This window comes from Pongo pygmaeus, chromosome 18, assembly GCF_028885625.2.
Source record: "Pongo pygmaeus isolate AG05252 chromosome 18, NHGRI_mPonPyg2-v2.0_pri, whole genome shotgun sequence".
Taxonomy (NCBI): Eukaryota; Metazoa; Chordata; class Mammalia; order Primates; family Hominidae; genus Pongo; species Pongo pygmaeus.
Genome location: NC_072391.2, coordinates 4,770,772 through 4,789,148, shown reverse-complemented (window position 1 = coordinate 4,789,148; position 18,377 = coordinate 4,770,772). Strand labels below are relative to the sequence as shown.

Below are 18,377 nucleotides of genomic sequence, written 5' to 3'. Positions count from 1 at the left end.
GGGATAGCCCATTGTGGGGGAACAAGCAACAAGATGTCCCAGGAGAGGGCTGGGCGCGGTGGCTCATGCTTGTCATCCCAGCACTTTGGGAGGCCAAGGCAGGTGGATCAGTTGAGATCAGGGGTTTGAGACCAGCCTGGCCAACATAGTGAAACCCCATTTCTACTAAAAATACAAAAATTAGCCGGGTGTGGTGACGTGTGCCTGTAATCCTAGCTACTAGGGAGGCTGAGGCAGGAGAATCACTTGAACCCAGGAGGTGGAGGTTGCAGTCAGCCGAGGTCGCGCCACTGCACTCCAGCCTGGGTGACAGAGCGAGACTCCGTCTCAAAAACAAACAAACAAAAGACGTCCAGGAGAGAGCAAGTGGTGAAGGGAGGAAAAGAAGTGTCTGGAGGCTGGGGGCGTACCTTGGCCATGACTTCATCATGACCCTCCACCATCTTCCGGAGCTTGATCAGATGCCACAGGTCCTGGATGGGCTGGGCAGTGCCCTGGCTGGCTTCCAGCAGCTGGGCGGTGGAGGGCAGGTCCTGCAGCAGGGCCAGCTGGTTCTCCAACTTGTCGAGGCGGCTCACCACGTGGTCGAAGACATTGCTGAGCCTCTTCATGGGGTTGAGGATGGGCTGGGCGTCTCCTTCCCTGGGCACGATGACCCCCTGCGAGGTCTGCAGGAAGTCCTCATCCCCTGAGAGGACTTTCTTGAGCTCGGCCATGTGGATGTGCTCCAAGATGCCGTGCAGCAGGAGGTGCAGGGCCTTGAAGTTCAGCACCCCGCACTGTGGGATGGCGATGTTGGCCAGCTCGGTGAACGTGAGTGAGAAGCTCATCCTGCCGGGGTGGGTCAGTGGGGCTGGGGTTCCAGGCGTCCTCAAGGACAAGGGGTAGCTTTCAGTGGCTCTGAGAGCTACATGGACTGGTCCTCAGAGGCTTGGGGTGGTGGTGAGTCACGGCGGTCAGGGAGGAATGGCCTCTGTTCTGGCTGGAGCTCAGATCAGAGTCTCTGGTTGCCAGGAAACCAAAGAATGTGATGAAACGGGCACACTTCAAAGTCTAGAGTGGGGCAGGTGCTCCCTGGTGAGCCTCACCCAGAGTAGGTGCTCAATTAATATTGGATGAATGTTTGAATAGCTGATGGCAGCCTCTTCATTCAAGCCCTCTGGTGATGTGAGACTGATAACTTTTTCCTAGAAGCACATACGGAAGGGATGGAGAGGCAGCTCCCTCCTCGGCATCCTCTCGAATCCAGGCAGAAGTCAGGTTTCTTGGAGTTAGGAAGACCCAGGTTTTACAAAGAGATAAGAATCTGAAGTACTGGCTGGGTGGGTGTGGGGGCTCGGGCCTGTAATCCCAGCACTTTGGGGAGGCAAAGGCGGGAGGACTGCTTGAAGCCAGGAGTTCTAGAGCAGCCTGGGCAACATAGTGAGACACTGTTTCCACACAAAAAAATTTGTAATTAGCTGGGTGTGCTGGTGCACATCTGTAGTCCCAGCTACTCAGGAGGATGGGGTGGGAGGATTGCTTGAAGCCAGGAGTTTGAGGCTGCAGTGAGCTATGAGTGTGCCACTGCACTTAGCCTGGGCAACAGAGTGAGACCTTGCCTCAAAAAAAAAAAAAAAAAAAAAAAAAAAGAAAAGAAAAAGAGAAGAGAAAAGGCCGGGCACGGTGGCTCACATCTGTAATCCCAGAACTTTGGGAGGCCAAGGCAGGTGGACCACGAGGTCAGGAATTCAAGACCAGCCTGGCCAAGACAGTGAAACCCCGCCTCTACTAAAAATACAAAAATCAGCCAGGCGTGGTGGCACATGCCTGTAATCCCAGCTACAGTGGAGGCTGAGGCAGAGAATTGCTTAAATCTGGGAGGCAGAGGTTTCAGTGAGCCAAGATCGTGCCACTGCACTCCAGCCTGGGCGACAGAGCGAGAGACTCTGTCTCAAAAAAAAAAAAAAAAGAATCTGAAGAACTACGTTCATTTCTGGATGCATCCAAAGGCCCCCTGCAGTGTTCCATTTTCTCGTGTGTGTGTGTGTGTGTGTAGTGTGTGTGACAAAGTCTTTCTCTGTTACCCAGGCAGGAGTGCAATGGCGCAATCTCAGCTCACTGCAACTTCCACCTCCTGGGTTCAAGCGATTTTCCTGCCTCAGCCTGCTGAGTAGCTGGGATTACAGGCGCCTGCCACCACACCCAGCTAATTTTTATATTTTTAGTAGAGATGGGGTTTCACCATGTTGGCCAGGCTGGTCTCAAACTCCTGACCTCAGGTGATCTGCTTGCCTCGGCCTCCCAAAGTGCTGGGCTTACAGGTGTGTGCCACCGCACCTGGCCGAGTGTTCCATTTTCTGGGAAGGAGAGCTCAGGCGGTAAGAAGGGCATTGTCGGCCGTGCGCGGTGGCTCACACCTGTAATCCCAGCACTTTGGGAGGCTGAGGTGGGCAGATCACGAGGTCAAGAGATGGAGACCATCCTGGCCAACATGATGAAACAAAAATTAGCTGGGCATGGTGGTGCGTGCCTATAGTCCCAGCTACTCGGGAGGCTGAGGCAGGAGAATCACTTGAACCCAGGAGGCAGAGATTGCAGTGAGCCAAGATTGTGCCATTGTACTCCAGCCTGGTGACAGAGCAAGACTCCGTCTCAAAAAAAGAAGGGTGTTAGGCTGGGTGCGGTGGCTCATGCCTGTAATTCCAGCACTTTGGGAGGCCGAGGCGGGCAGATCACGAGGTCAGGAGATTGAGACCATCCTGGCTAACACGGTGAAACCCTGTCTCTACTTCAAAAAAAATACAAAAAATTAGCCAGGCGTGGTGGCAGGTGCCTGTAGTCCCAGCTACTCGGAAGCCTGAGGCAGGAGAATGGCTTGAATTCGGGAGGCGGAGCTTGCAGTGAACCGAGATCGCACCACTGCACTCTGACCTGGGCGACAGAGTGAGACTCCTCTCAAAAAAAAAAAAAAAAAAAAAAAAAAAAGGGTGTTGTCCTTTCTAGGCCCTGCATGTCTCTGCCCACCCAAGTGATGGTGCCCTCACCAGACCCTGCTCTGCTCCCCGCTTGAGCTGGGCTCTCCACAACCCCTGTGCTCTCAAGCAGGGTCTCAGCCCTGCTCTGACATCATAAGGACATGGCCATGAGCCAGCTGCCACAGGACCAGGAGGCTGCGTGGAGATATGAGGTATGGTCAGGCTCTGCTTGGTCAGTTCTGGGACAAGAGAATCCCAGACTGCTTGTCTCCTGGGAAAGTCTGCAGGGACACTCTCGGCTTAACATTGGGAGCCCTGACTCCCAGCCCAGCCAGCACTGTGATCCCACATTCCTGGTCCCACGCCACAGAGCAGGAGCCCTGCTGAGGGATTCCACATTGAGTTCATGCAGGTGGGGAGGCAAATCCTTGCACCAGCTGTGGAATCTTGAGCAAGTGACTTAACCTCTCTGAGCCTCAGCTTCCCTCTCTGCTAAATGGGGAAATAAAACATGGGGGCTAGAAATAACATATGTAACATGCCAGGCCAGTGCTGATGGAAAACGTTTCTTGCAGCCAGGCGCCGTGGCTCATGCCTGTAATCCTAGCACTTTGGGAGGCCAAGGTGGGCGGGTTGCTTGAATCCAGGAGTTGGAGAGCAGCCTGAGCAACATAGCAAGACACCAACTCTACAAAATAAAAAATTAGCTGGGCGTAGTGGCTCACACCTGTAATCCCAGGTACTCAAGAGGCTGAGGCAGTTAGATTGCTTGAGCCCAGGAGTGGAGTGTGAGACCAGCCTGCACAACACGGTGAAACCCCATCTCTAAAAAATATACAAAAATTAGCTGGGCATGGTGGTGTGTGCCTGTAATCCCAGCTACTCGAGGCTGCAGTGAGCCAGAATCACACCCCTGCACTCCAGCCTGGGCAACAGAGTGAGACCCCATCTCACATAAAACAAAACACAAATTGCTCCTTGACCAGAACTGATCTGGCAGCCACTCTTGCCAATGGTTGGAACTGTGGGAGCAAGAGTCCAGGAAAACGCCTTCTGAATTGAACAGTGGGATATTTTCAGGGATGCTGCTGGTGAATCAATCCCATGTTCCTACTTCACAACAGATGCTTCTGCAGAGGTCATTACCAGTCCATCCACAAAACCTAGCTCTTCAGCCAGGCGTGGAGGCAGACAATGAGATAACAGCTGGGCAAAGGTAACCCAAGGAGGCTCCTCTGTGGAGGTGACATCTGAGCTGAGACCTGAAGAGAGGGCATTCCTGAAGCTCTTTCAGAATAGAGACCTTCTCTTTCTTCTCTGTCTTTCTAGTATCAGAACACAGATCCCTGCACACAGTAGGTGCTCAGTAAGTGTTTGCTAAATGGATGATAGCTCCAAAGGAGCTGTCAACTCTCATGGGCCATATTAATGATAGAAATATTATAAAATAAATGTTAACACTGTAACCATTCATGTTTCTTTTAGAATAATTTAGCATTTAAATGTGAAGATCTGGCAACACCAAGCATTGGCAAGCATATGAACAACAGATCTCTCATCTGCTCTGACAAAGCAGAAATTAGCAGACTTTGGAAAACTGTTTGGCAGGGTCTGCAATGCTGAAAAATTGCACACACTATGACCCAGCCCGTCCAGCCCTCGACTGTAACCCACCAGGAATTGACATACACCATGCACAAGGATGTTTGTGACAGCACTACTCATAGTAGCTAAAAATTCCCATCCAACTATCGCATATTCAAATAGTAGACTACGACACAGCAGTGAGAATGAACAAAGACAACTACATGTAATAGTGGAATGAATTTCTTTTCTTTTCTTTTTTATTTTTGAGACAGAGTCTCACACTGTCACCCAGGCTGGAGTGCAATGGCGCGATCTCGGCTCACTGCAACCTCCACCTCCTGGGTTCAAGCGATTCTCCTGCCTCAGCCTCCCAAGTAGCTGCGATTACAGGCGCATGCTACCATGCCAGGCTAATTTTTGTATTTTTAGTAGAGACGGGGTTTCACCACGTTGCCCAGGCTGGTCTCGAGCTCCTGACCTCAGGGGATCTGCCTGCATTGGCCTCCCAAAGTGCTGTGATTACAGACGTGAGCCACCGTGCCTGGCCAACATTCATAGATATAAAATTGAGCGGAATTACATATATAAAAGGGTTCATGCTATATGAAACCATTGCTATAAAAAGTCCCCAAACTGCAGCCATAAAAAAGGACGAGTTCATGTCCTTTGCAAGGACGTGGCTGAAGCTGGAAACCATCATCCTCAGCAAAAAACACAGGAAAAGAAAACCAAACACTGCATATTCTCACTCATAAGTGGGAGTTGAACAATGAGAACACATGGACACAGGGAGGGGAACGTCACACACCGGGGCCTGTCGTGGGGTGGGGGAAGCAAGGGGAAGGATAGCATCAGGACAAATACCTAATGCATGCAGTGCTTAAAACCTAGATGATGGGTTGATAGGTGCAGCAAACCACCATGGCACACGTACACCTCTGTAACAAACCTGCACATTCAGCACATGTATCCCAGAATTTAAAAACAAACAAATGGCCAGGCGCGGTGGCTCACGCCTATAATCCAAGCACTTTGGGAGGCCGAGGCGGGGGGATCACGAGGTCAGGAGATGGAGACCATCCTGGCTAACACGGTGAAACCCCATCTCTACTAAAAAAATACAAAAAATCAGCCAGGCGTGGTGGCGGGCGCCTGTAGTCCCCACTACTGGGGAGGCTGAGGCAGGAGAATGGTGTGAACCTGGGAGGCAGAGCTTGCCGTGAGCCAAGATCAAGCCACTGCACTCCAGCCTGGGCGACAGAGCAAGACTCCGTCTCAAAAACAAACAAACAAACAAAAGTCCTGAAATGGAGAAAACAAATCTTAGGTGTAGGAGGTGAGGCAAGTGGTTACCCTTGGGTGACCTCATGCTTGAAAGGAAGCATGAAGCCGAGCTGTAGCGGAGTGGGCACACTGGTGTGGCCAGTTTGGGAAAATTCATCAAGCTGTTCGCTTCTAATATGGGTACTTTTTTTTTTTGAGATAGGGTCTCACTGTCACCCAGGCTGGAGTGCAGTGGTACGATCGCAGCTCACGCAGCCTCAAACACCTGGGTTCCAGCAATCCTTCTGCCTCACCCTCTGAGTAGCTAAAACTATAGGTGTGTACCACCTCTCCTGGCTGATTATTTTTATTTTTATTATTGTGGAGATGGGGTCTCACCATGTTGGCCAGGCTGGCCTCAAACTCCTGGCCTCAAGAGGTCCTCTGGCCTCAGCCTCCCAAAGTCCTGGGATTATAGGCATAAGCCACCGCGCCCGCCCTGAGCACTTTTCTGTATCAAAGTTCTGGGAATCTGCAACAATTCAAACAAATTAAGAGGCCAACAATGTGGATTCCATTTGGGTTTTGCTGGCTCAGCTCCAGTGGGCTCCTTCCCAGTTCTTGCTGCGTGTAAAGAAAGATTTTTGCAAAAAAAAAATCTGGCCTGAATATAACAGCTTCTTCTCTCACCTCAGTGTGTGCTGACTCACACCCACGCCAGGAGAGCAGCTTGGGCAGTGAGCAGCACCATCAGGCTAGAACCACAAGACTTCGGGTCTGCTGGGCATGGGTTGTGTGACCCTGAGCCTGTGCCTTAAACCCTCCATGTAGGTTTAGGAGCTGGAGGTAAACATTTGCAGGTTTCTTGTTGAGATGAAGGGAGGTAAGGAGAGTGGCATGGTACCTAGCACAAAGTGCTCACTGACGTTAGCTGCATCTCCCAAAATGAGTACATGATTTTGTTTGAGGCTTTCAAGGCAACAATGCATTAGCTTGATGCTGGAGAGGGGGGCTAAGGAGGAAGTAGAGAACATGGGAGGAGAGAGGTACCTCCTTGGACCAGTCAGTCTTTGCTCTGACGCGCAGAACTGCATTCAAAATGCTCTGGGGTTTTGTATTACAAAAATTACTGTAATCTCAGCACTGTGGGAGGCTGAGATGGGCGGATCACATGAGGTGAGTACTTAGAGACCAACCTGTCCAACATGATGAAACCCCGTCTCTACTAAAATTACAAAAATTAGCTGGGTGTGGTGGTGGGTGCCTGTAATCCTAGCTACTTGGGAGGCTAAGGCAGGAGAATCGCTTGAGCCTGGGAGGCGGAGGTTGCAGTGAGCTGAGATCACGCCATTGCACTCCAGTGGGGGCAACGAGAGTGAAACTCTGTCTCAAAAAAAAAAAAAAAAATTACCCACTGTGTGCTCTAACCAGCTCAATAACACAAGATACAGAAACAGGCAAAGTGAGTACATGAGTTCATTTGCATTGCTATAAAAGAATACCTGAGACTGGGTAATTGATAAAGAAAAGAGGTTTTGGCTCACGGTTCTGCAGGCTGTACACAAAGCACAGCACCAACATCTGCTCCTGGTGAGGCCTCAGGAAGCTTCAAATTGTGGAAGGTGAAGGGGAGCTGCCATGTTGCATGGTGAGAGAAGAGCAAGAGAGTGGGGAGACGCCAGGCTCCTTTTTATTTCATTTTGTTTTATTTTTTTGAGACAGGGTCTTCCTGTATTGCCCAGGTCTTGGCTCACTGCAACCTCTGCCTCCCAGATTCAAGCGATTCTCCTGCCTCAGCCCCCCAAGTAGTTGGGATTGCAGGCGCCCGCAACACTGCCCGGCTAATTTTTGTATTTGTAGTAGAGATGGGGTTTCCCTATGTTGGCCAGGCTGGTTTCGAATTCCTAACCTCAGATGATCCACTCGCCTCGGCCTCCCAACATGCTGAGATTACAGGATTACAGGCATGAGCCACTGTGCCCAGCTGGTGTTCTGGTAGTTTTTTTTTTTTTTTTTTTTAGACGGAGTCTTGCTCTGTCGCCCAGGCTGGAGTGCAGTGGTGCGATCTTGGCTCACTGCGAGCTCCGCCTACTGGGTTCACGCCATTCTCCTGCCTCAGCCTCCCGAGCAGCTGGGACTACAGGTGCCCGCCACCACGCCCGGCTAACTTTTCTATTTTTAGTAGAGACGGGGTTTCACCATGTTAGCCTGGGTGGTCTTGATCTCCTGACCTTGTGATCCGCCCACCTCGGCCTCCCAAAGTGCTGGGATTACAGGCGTGAGCCACCGCGCCCGGCCTGGTGTTCTGTTTTGATGTGGTGCTGGTTGCACTAGTGAGTGAGGTTTGTGAAAATTCTTCAACCTTAACACTCATATGTACTTTTTTTAATGGGGTCTCCATATGAGACTCGGCTCTTATTTTAACTCTGGCCTAAAAGAACTAAACGAAGAGAGATAAACATTACCCCTGGGTCTCTGTAATGCCAACTGCAAGGCAGGAAAGGAAAGGCAAGGAAGGGACTCCACCACATCCCCAGTGCCACTGTGTTGCCAGCAGATGGCACTGGTTGTAGAGAAAGTGGAAGAGCTCCCGCTTTTCTTTCTTTTTTTTTTTTTTTTTTTTGAGAGTCTCACTTTGTCACCCAGGCTGGAGTGCAATGGCGTGACATTGCAACCTTGGCTTACCGCAACCTCCGCCTCCCGGGTTCAAGCGATTCTCCTGCCTCAGCCTCCCGAGTAGCTGGGATTATAGGCATGCACCACCACGCCTGACTAATTGTTGTATCTTTAGTAGTGATGGGGTTTCACCATGTTGGCCAGGCTGGTCTCAAACTCCTGACCTCAGGTGATCCACCTGCCTCGGCCTCCCAGAGGGCTGGGATTACAGGCATGAGCCATCATGCCCAGCTGAGCTCCCGCTTTTCATACTTTTAGGCGCAAAAGTTCTTGGGAGCCCCATGGGCTGGCCCTGCTGAAGGTCAGCAGGTGTCCCCCCACTGGTGGGAGAATGGTCTTCTGGTAGCAGGTGCCACGAGGTGGAAAGACACCTGTCACTGAAGATGTCCCGGGCCTACAGCACTCCTGCTGCCCCAATTATGGTGAAATCTGGACTAAAAATAAAAGGTGGTGGCTTTGCAGTACCGATGTGAGTCTCAGAGGCGCGCCTCGGGTGCCAGGGAGGAGGAGCTGCGTTCTGCAGAAAGTGAACGTTGCCCAGGAAAAGGTGACACAAGCAGCTCCACTGCAAGCCTGAAAATAATGCCATTCAGGACAGCCGTGGGCTCCTGATCTGACAGCGAGTGAGGCAAGAACATGAGGAACATCGTCCTGTCTCCGGGCCTGCGTTTACTTTGTTATTTCATCACATGTCCGAATTCTTCCGCAGTTGCTTTTTGTGTAGCCCTGCCCCTCCTTTTCTGATAACAGCTTTATAAAGATATAATTCATCTAAAATACAATCCATCCATGTATAATTCAATGGCTTTTAGTATATTTGCAGATGGTTGCAAACACCATGACAATCAATTTTAGAACATTTCATTACCCTAAAAAGAAAACTCAGCCGGGCGCAATGGCTCACCCCTGTAATCTCAGCTACCCAGGAAGCTGAGGAAGGAGGACTGAAGACGGCTTGAGCTCAGGAGTTTGGACTAACCTGGGCAATACTGGGAGACCCTATCTCAAGGAAGGAAGGAAGCGAGGGAGGGAGGGAAAGAAAGAGAGAGTGAGAGAGAGAGGGAGGAAGGAAGGAAGCAAAGAAGGAGAAAGAGAAAGAAGAAAGGAAGGAAGGAAGGAAGGAAGGAAGAAAGAAAGAAAGAAAGAAAGAAAGAAAGAAAGAAAGAAAGCAAGCAAGCGGAGCGGAGCGGAGAGGAGAGGAGAAAACCTGTACCCATTAGCACTTACCTCCCATTTCGCCTGAACTCCCCCCGCCCTAGGTAACCACTAATCTATTTTCTGACTTTTGGTCTCTATGGGTTTGCCTATTCTGGACATTCAATGTAAACTGAATCACACAATAAGTGGGCCGCGCGCAGTGGCTCACATCTGTAATCCCAGCACTTTGGGAGGCCAAGGTGGGTGGATCACTTGAGGTCAGGAGTCCGAGATCAGCCTAGCCAACAAGGTGAAACCCCATCTCTACCATAAATACAAAAATTAGCTGGGTGTGGTGGCAGGCCCACCTGTAATTCCAGCTACTTGGGAGGCTAAGACAGGAAAATCGCTTGAACCTGGGATGTGGAGGTTCCAGTGAGCCAAGATCACACCACTGCACCCCAGCCTGGGCGACAGAGTGAGACGCTGTCTCAAAAGAAAAAAACAATAAGTGGTCTTCTGTGACTGGCTTCTTTCACTTAGGAAGGGCTTCTTTCACCAGGGGCGGTGACTCATGCCTGTAATCCCAGCTCTTAGGAAGGCAGTGGCAGGAGGATAGCTTGAGCCCAGGAGTTACAGACCTGCCAGGGCAATATATCGAGACCCTATTCTCCACAAAAAGGAAAAAAGACAAAAAAAGAAAAATATGGATGGCTTCTTTCACTCAGAGTGTTCTCAAGGTTCATCCATGTTGTAGCATGGATCAGTGCTTCATTCCTTTTTATGGAATGAATAATATTCCATTATATGGAGATCACATGTTATTTATCCATTCATCAGTTGATGAACATTTGGTTGTGTCAAAGAAAACCAGAGCTGTTGGGTGTGGTGGCTTATGCCTGTAATCTCAGCACTTTAGGAGGCTAAGATGGGAGGATTGCTTGAGCCCAGGAGTTTGAGGCCAGCCTGGGCAACGTGGTGAGACCCTGTCTCTACAAAATAACAAATAAATAGCTGGGCATAATGGCACATGCCTGTAGTCCTAGCTCCTCAGGAGGCTGAGGCAGGAGGATCGCTTGAGCTTGGAAGGTCGAGGCTGCAGTGAGCCATGATCGCCACCACTGCACTCCAGCCTGGGCAACACAGTGAGATCCTGTGTCTTAAAAAAAAAAAAAAAAAGTCCAGGCGCGGTAGCTCACACCTGTAATCCCAGCACTTTGGGAGGCCAAGGCAGGCAGATCACGAGGTCAGGAGATTAAGACCATCCTGGCTAACACGGTGGAACCCCATCTCTACTAAAAACACAAAAAATTTGCCAGGCGTAGTGGCGGGCGCCTATAGTCCTAGTTACTCGGGAGGCTGAGGCAGGAGAATGGCATGAACCCGGGACGCGGAGCTTGCAGTGAGCTGAAATTGCGCCACTGCACTCCAGCCTGGGCGACAGAGCCAGACTCTATCTAAAAAAAAAAAAAAAAAAAAAGAAAGAAAGAAAGAGGCTAGGCATGGTGGCTCATTCCTGTAATCCCAGGACTTTGGGAGGCCAGGATGGGTGGATCATGAGATCAGGAGTTCGAGATCAGCCTGGCCAACATGGTGAAACCCCGTCTCTACTAAAAATACAAAAATTAGCCGGGCATGGTGGTATGAGCCTGTAGTCCCAGCTACTCGGGAGGCTGAGGCGGGAGAATCGCTTGAACCTGGGAGGCGGAAGTTGTGGTGAGCTGAGATCGTGCCATTGCACTCCAGCCTGGGCAACAGAGCGAGATTCTGTCTCAAAAAAATGAAAGAAAAAGAGAAAAAGAAAACCAGAGCTGGATAGTAATTAAAGCTGTAAAAACAGATTTTATTCAGGACTACTGCAATAGGGTAAAAGAGACCTCAGTACAGAAATAGGCTCAACTCCGAATACAACAAGGGAAAATAGAGATTGATAGCCAAGGAGTGGGAGGTGGGTGCTGTTGGTGGATGGAAAGTTACTAGGAGAGGAGGGTAATTCTTTGCTAAATTGAGTCTAACAAGAGTCTTGCTGAAGGCAGGTCAGGGTGATCAAATATCACCTGGAGGATGATGGGGGTTGTGAAATTTGGTCAGATATGCAGGGGTGATTCTGGCTAAATCAATTTAACAGAATTCTTGCTGAAACCCAGCTCGGCTGGGTGCAGCGGCTCACGCCTGTAATCCCAGCACTTTGGGAGGCCAGGCCACAAGGATCGCTTGAGGTCAGAAAGTTGAGAACAGCTTGGGCAACAAGCAAATTAAAAAATATATATAGCTGGTTGGGGTTGCATGCACCTGTAGTCCCAGCTACTTGGGAGGCTGAGACAGGAGGATCACTTGAGCTCAGGAGCTTGAGGCTGCAGTGAGCTATGATCGTGCCACTGCACTCCAGCCTGGGTGACAGAACAGACCCTGTCCCTAAACAAACAATTGGGTGACGCAAAGACAGATACAGAAGTCCAAAAGTTGAGGTCTGGTTGGGGAGAGGATTCAGAGGAGCACCCAACTAATGTCTGGTCATGGAGAACCTTTGTTAGTTGTTTTGACTTTTTGGCTATTATGAATATAAACATCCATGCTATGATATGAATACCTGCTATGCATATTTGTGTACTATAGGTTTTCATGTGGCTGTGTGTTTTCATTCATCTCCGGTGCAATCCTAGGAATGGGACTGCTGGGTCACAGAGTGGCTCTATGCTCAATCTTTCGAGGAATACCGCCTTTACGTTTGCACATACACTTAATCGTCTCATCTAGTCCCCAGTTCCTGTCAACAGCAGGTGGGAGATGACAATTTCATTTTTGGAGGTGAGGGAGCTGAGGCCCAGAGCACTTAGAGGCTAACAAATAATACCAGCTGCCATTGGTCTGAGGGCTGGCTGTGTGCCAGTCACTATGAGCAGTGACCTAAATGCATTAAGCTATCCCATCCTCGCAACAGCCCCATGAAATTGGTATTAGGTTTACCCTCATTTGGTAGTTAGAAAAATTAAATATACCTATTTTTCAGACAGGGTCAGGCTCTGTCACCCAGGCTGGAGTGCAGCGGCGTGATCACCAAGCTCACTGCAACTCCAGCCTCCCGGTCTTAAGCGATCCTCCCACCTCAGTCTCTGGAGTAGCTGGGACCACAGGCACGTGCACCACACCCAGCTAATATTTTTGTATTTTTTGTAGATATGGGGTTTTGCCATGTTGCCCAGGTTGGTCTCAAACTCCTGTGCTCAAGCGATTTGCCTGCCTTGGCCTCCCAAAGTTATTGGATTACAGGAGTGAGCCATTGCGTCCAGCCAGAAAAATGAAATATTTTGGAGAGGGCTGTGAAGTGGTGTGTCCTAAGACTTGAACCCAGTTCCAGCTCACCACATTTCTGGTTCTCACTGGCTCTCAAACCCTCCACTACTCAGTGGGCTCCAGAGATCAGCAAGTTTTCACCCAGTACCTACCATGGTAAGGTTCATGTTGACTGATCTACTTGACTTTTACTGCATGGGACACTTGGGACCACCCCTTTACCTACCCTAGGCCCTACCCCTCTATGAGCCTCTTCTTAGTTTCCACAGGTCGTTCCTCTGGATCCATCCTAGAGCCCCTTCCCTTCCCGGTGGGTCCTCCTGCCTCAAATTTGCACCCCCTCCACACTGTCAGAATGATTTGTCTAAAACATGAATCCCGGCTGGGTGCGGTGGCTCACACTTGTAATCCCAGCACTTTGGGAGGCCTAGGTGGGAGGATCACTTGAAGTCAGGAGTTTGAGACCAGCCTGGCCAACATGGTGAAACCCTGTCTCTACTAAAAACACAAAAATTAGCCAGTTGTGATGGTACGTGCCTGTAATTCCAGCTACTTGGGAGGCTGAGGCAGAAGAATCGCTTGCCAAGAGGCAGAGGCTGCAGAGAGCCAAGATCGTGCCACTGCAATCTCTGTTCCAAAATAAAATAAAATTTAAATAAAAATAAAAACAAACATAAATAAATAAATAAAACACGGATCATGGCTAGGTATGGTGGCTCATGCCTGTAATCCAGCACTTTGGGTGGCTAAGGTGAGAGGATCACTTCAGCCTAGGAGTTCAAGACCAGCCTGGCAACCTAGTGAGACCCTGTCTCTATTTTAATATAAATAAATTAATTAATTAAAATAAAACATGAATCCAGTCATATCACTCAGCCCAAAATTCTCAACATTACGTCACCCACTACCTACCCAATAGGATACGGTCTAAATTCCACAGATTGGTCTATAAGGCCCTCATTTTTCCTCACCCTCTGCCCTCCTCTTTCATATCCTACCACCCAACCATACAGAACTGCTTGCATTTCCCCACGCACTCTGCGTTTCATTTCTCTGCAACTTTGCATTAGCAGCTCTCACTACTTGGAGTACCCTTCCCCACTTCTTTCACCGGGGGAATCCTACACATCCTTCAAGTCCCAACTTAAATGTCCTCCTCTCTGAAGCCTTCCTTGTTCGGGCACTCCCTCTCCTGAACTCTCAAAGCACTCTGTTTTGACATCTTGAACATAAGCTATTATATTAGTCTCCCGTGCTGGACTGTGTGCGCTTTGAGGACAGAGATTGGGCTTTATTCCATTTTGTGTATTTCCAGGCCTAGAACAGGACCTTGCTTGGTCAAATGAGTAAAGGAATAAATATTCTAGATCTGTGCTGTCCAATACAGTAGCCACAAGCCATATGTGGCTACTGAGCCCCTGAAATGTGACTGCTCCAAATTGAGATGTCCTGTAAATATAAAGTACACACTGCATTTCAAAAACAGTGTGAAAAAAGAGTAAAATATATCATTGATATTTTTTTTTTGAGACAAAGTTTTGCTTGTCGCCCAGGCTGGAGTGCAATGGTGTGATCTTGCCTCACTGCAACCTCCGCCTCCCGGTTGAAGCTATTCTCCTGCCTCAGTCTCCCGAGTAGCTGGGATTACACGTGCCTGCCACCATGTCAAGCTAATTTTTTGTATTTTTAGTAGAGATGGGGTTTCACTATATTGGCCAGGCTGGTCTTGAACTCCTGACCTCAGGTGATCTGCCCACCTTGGCCTCCCAAAGTGCTGGGATTACAGGCATGAGCCACTGCACCCAGCTGACAATTTTTTATGTTGACTACTGAAACAATATTTTGCATATATTGAGTTAAATTTATTACTAGAATTAATTTCACCTGTGTCTTTTTATATTTTTAATGTGGTTACCAGGAAATTTTTATTTTCAAATTTTTATTTATTTATTTTTTTAGAGACTGAGTCTAACTCTGTTGCTCAAGCTGGAGTGCAGTGGCACAATTCTTGCTCACTGCAGTCTCAAACTCCTGGGCTCAAGTGATCCTCCTGCCTCAGCCTCCCGAGTAGGTGGGACTATGGGCGTGAGACACCACAGCTGGCTAATTTTTTAATTTTATAAATTTTTTTGTAGAGATGGGAGACTACTATGTTGCTCAGGCTAGTCTCAAACTCTTGAACTCAGTCTCCCAAAATGTTGGTATTACAGGTGTGAGCCACAGGGACCAGCTTGGAAATTTCTGGATTACATATGTGCTGGTCGCCCAGCCTTCTATTTGCCTCTCTTGGTCTAAACCATTCTCCACATCGTAGTCAGATGATCCTGTGAAATGTCAGTCGAATCATATAAGCTGCTACAAACACTGAATTAAGCAAATACTGAACCACTGCTTCTGGGGGAACAACCTAGGTTCCTGTGAGCCTGTGGACACAACATTTTTGTCAACCAATCAATACATAACCTTGTTTTATGGGTGTTTCTGTTTAAAGGCAACTTAGTTAATATATATTGTTAATTCAGTGCAATTGAACTCAATTGACTGCACCAAGCTAACTGAGCACAGCTGTTTTCTCTATAAGGCAAATCACCACCTTCTTGCACTTAGGAATGCTAGACAGCACTTTTGCACAACACTAAGGGCCATTTTAAACAGCAGAATCACCAACAAAAAGTGTAAAAATAAGAAAAAGATGACAATAAATAGACCAAAAAGGAGACTTGTAGGCAGCGCTGCCCTATTATTTTTAGAGACAGGGTCTCGCTCTGTTGCCCCTGCTGGAGTGCAGTGGCACAATCCCAGCTCACAGCAGCCTCGAACTGCTGGGCTGAAGGGATCCTCCCACCTCAGCCTCCTGAGTGGCTGGGACAGAAGGCGAGTGCCACCATGACAGGCCAGTGTTGCCTTATTTGACCTCAGTGGAGAATGTGCAGGATCGTTATGTCCACGAATGAATGAGAAAGCACCACAAGTATTGATTTTGGGATTAGAAATAAATGTTAGTGAGTAGGCAAATTTGTAAACACAAAATCCGTAAATAATGAAGATTGATTGTAACTCTACTGCTTAAAACTCTTCAAGGGCTTTAAATTCCACTTGAAATAAAATCCAGGCCGGGCGCGGTGGCTCACGCCTGTAATCCCAGCACTTTGGGAGGCCGAGGCGGGCGGATCACGAGGTCAGCAGATCGAGACCAGCCTGACCAACATACTGAAACCCAGTCTCTACTAAAAATACAAAAATTAGCCAGGCGTGGTAGTGGGCACCTAGAGTCCCAGCTCCTCAGGAAGCTGAGGCAGGAGAATTGCTTGAACCTGGGAGGCGGAGGTTGCAGTGAGCCGAGATCGAGCCACTGCACTCTAACCTGGCGACAGCGCGAGACTCCATCTAAAAAAAAAAAAAAAAAAAAAAAAAAAAAATCCAAACTCCAGCCAGGTATGGTGGCTTATGCCTGCCTGTAGTCCCAACTACTTGGGAGGCTGAGGCGGGAGGACTGCTTGAGCCTAGGAGTTCAGTCACAGTGAGCTATGATCACGCCACTGTACTCCAGCCTGGGTGCCAAATCAAGATCCTATCTCAAAAAAAAAGAAAGAAGAATCCAGAGTGGTATTTTATTTTGAGAGAGTCTTGTTCTGTCTCCCAGGCTGGAGAGCAGTGGTGTGATCTTGGCTCACTGCAACCTCTGCCTCCTAGGTTCAAGCGATTCTCCTGCCTCAGCCTCCCGAATAGCTGGGATTACAGGCGTGTATGCCCGGCTAATTTTTGTATTTTTAGTAGACACGGGGTTTCACTATGTTGGCCAGGCTGGTCTCTAACTCCTGACCTCAAGTGATCCGCCTGCCTCGACCCCGCAAAGTGCTGGGATTACAGGCATGAGCCACCACGCCCGGCCAGAGTTCTTAAAATGACCTACAAATCTCAACATGACTTGGATCCAGCCTGCCCCACTGACATCCTCACCTTGCTGACTCTCTCACCCAAGGCAATCCCTCCCTCTGGAATGCCCTTCCAGAATAGAGTGTCTTTTCAATTTCATGCCCCTCAGCATCGCCTCCTCTGAGAGGCCTTTTCTAACCAACCTGTCTAGAGGCACCACCCCCTAACTCTGTTAGGGCACCCCTTCCTCTCCTTCACAGTCCTGGGCATTTTGTGGTTTCCTTGTATACTGTCTGTAACTAAGGAAGTACCTGAGCAAGTAGCCACCCAGTGGGTTCTTCTTCCTGGCTGCCCAGATAGAGCCAATGTATCAAGACAGGGGAACTGCAATAGAGAAAGATAATCCACACAGAGCTGGCTGAATGGGAGACCAAAGTTTCATTACTCAAATCAGTCTCCCTGAAAATTCAGAGCCTAGAGTTTTTAAAGGGTAATTTGGTAGATAAGCTGCCAAAGAGTAGGGAGTGCTGATTGGTGGGGTGGGAGATGAAATCACAGGGTGTTGAAGGATGCAGGAACTGGTTGAGTCAGATTACAGCTCTAGGTGGCCTTGGCTGGTGCATCAGACTGCAGGGTCAGAAAAACACCTAAGAGTACCAATCTTAGGTTTTAAAATAGTGATATTATACCTAGGATCAACTGGGGAGGTTTAGAATCTTGTGGCCTCTGGGTGCATGACTCCTAAACCGTAATTTCTTTCTTTCTTTCTTTTTTGAGATGGAGTCTGAGTCTGTCGCTCAGGCTGGAGTGCAGAGGCATAATCTCAGCTCACTGCAACCTCTGTCTCTCAGGTTCAAGCAATTCTTGGGCTTCAGTCTCCCTAGTAGTTGGGATTACAGGTGCGTGCCACCATACCCGGCTAATTTTTGTATTTTTAAATAGAGACAGGGTTTCACCATGTTGGCCAGGCTGGTCTCAAACTCCTGACCTCAAGTGATCCACCTGCGTCAGCCTTCCAAAGTGCTGGGATTACAGGCGTTAGCCACTGAGCTGGGCCCTAAACCATAATTTCTAATCTTGTAGCTAACGTGTTAGTCTTACAAAGGAAGCCTGGTTCTCAGGCAAGAAGGGGGTTTGTTTTGGGAAAGAGCTGTTAGTATCTTTGTTTCAATATTAAACTATAAACTAAGTTGCTCCCAAAGTTAGTTCCGCCTATGCCTACGAATGAACAAGGACAACCTGGAGGTTAGAAGCAAGATGGAGTGGGTTAGGTCAGCTCTCTTTCACTGTCATAATTTTCTGTTGTAATTTTTGCAAAGGCAGTTTCAAGCGCAGGGACAGTGACCGTGTGGTTCAAGGTTTTATGTAATGCACCTCCCAAACTCAATAAAAATTAGTCGCATAAAGGAAAAAATGCAGCCCTGGAGGAAGATGCCCTGCCCTGTTGCTGGCATGAGTGAAGAGGAGGCGCTCACAGGGAGGGTTCTTTCCCTATTCTCCAGCCTCGTGTACATTGGGCAAACAGGCCCCGAGCATCCCACGTGCTCTGCCCCAGCTCCAGGCCAAATCGCCTCCGCTCCCACTGAC

At 48.9% G+C, this 18,377-nt stretch overlaps 1 protein-coding gene across 2 annotated transcripts in view; it reads right to left on the bottom strand.

Moving 5' to 3' along the window:
* Positions 1-1,430, bottom strand: part of C18H16orf96 (chromosome 18 C16orf96 homolog) — a 44,623-nt gene extending 43,193 nt beyond the window's left edge. For both annotated transcript variants that reach the window (XM_054452531.1, XM_054452532.1), the window contains exon 1: positions 411-1,430. In XM_054452531.1, the coding sequence (XP_054308506.1) occupies positions 411-830 (420 nt within the window). In that variant the 5' untranslated portion in view covers positions 831-1,430. The remainder of the gene's footprint in view (positions 1-410) is intronic.
* Between the last annotated feature and the right edge of the window lie 16,947 nt (positions 1,431-18,377).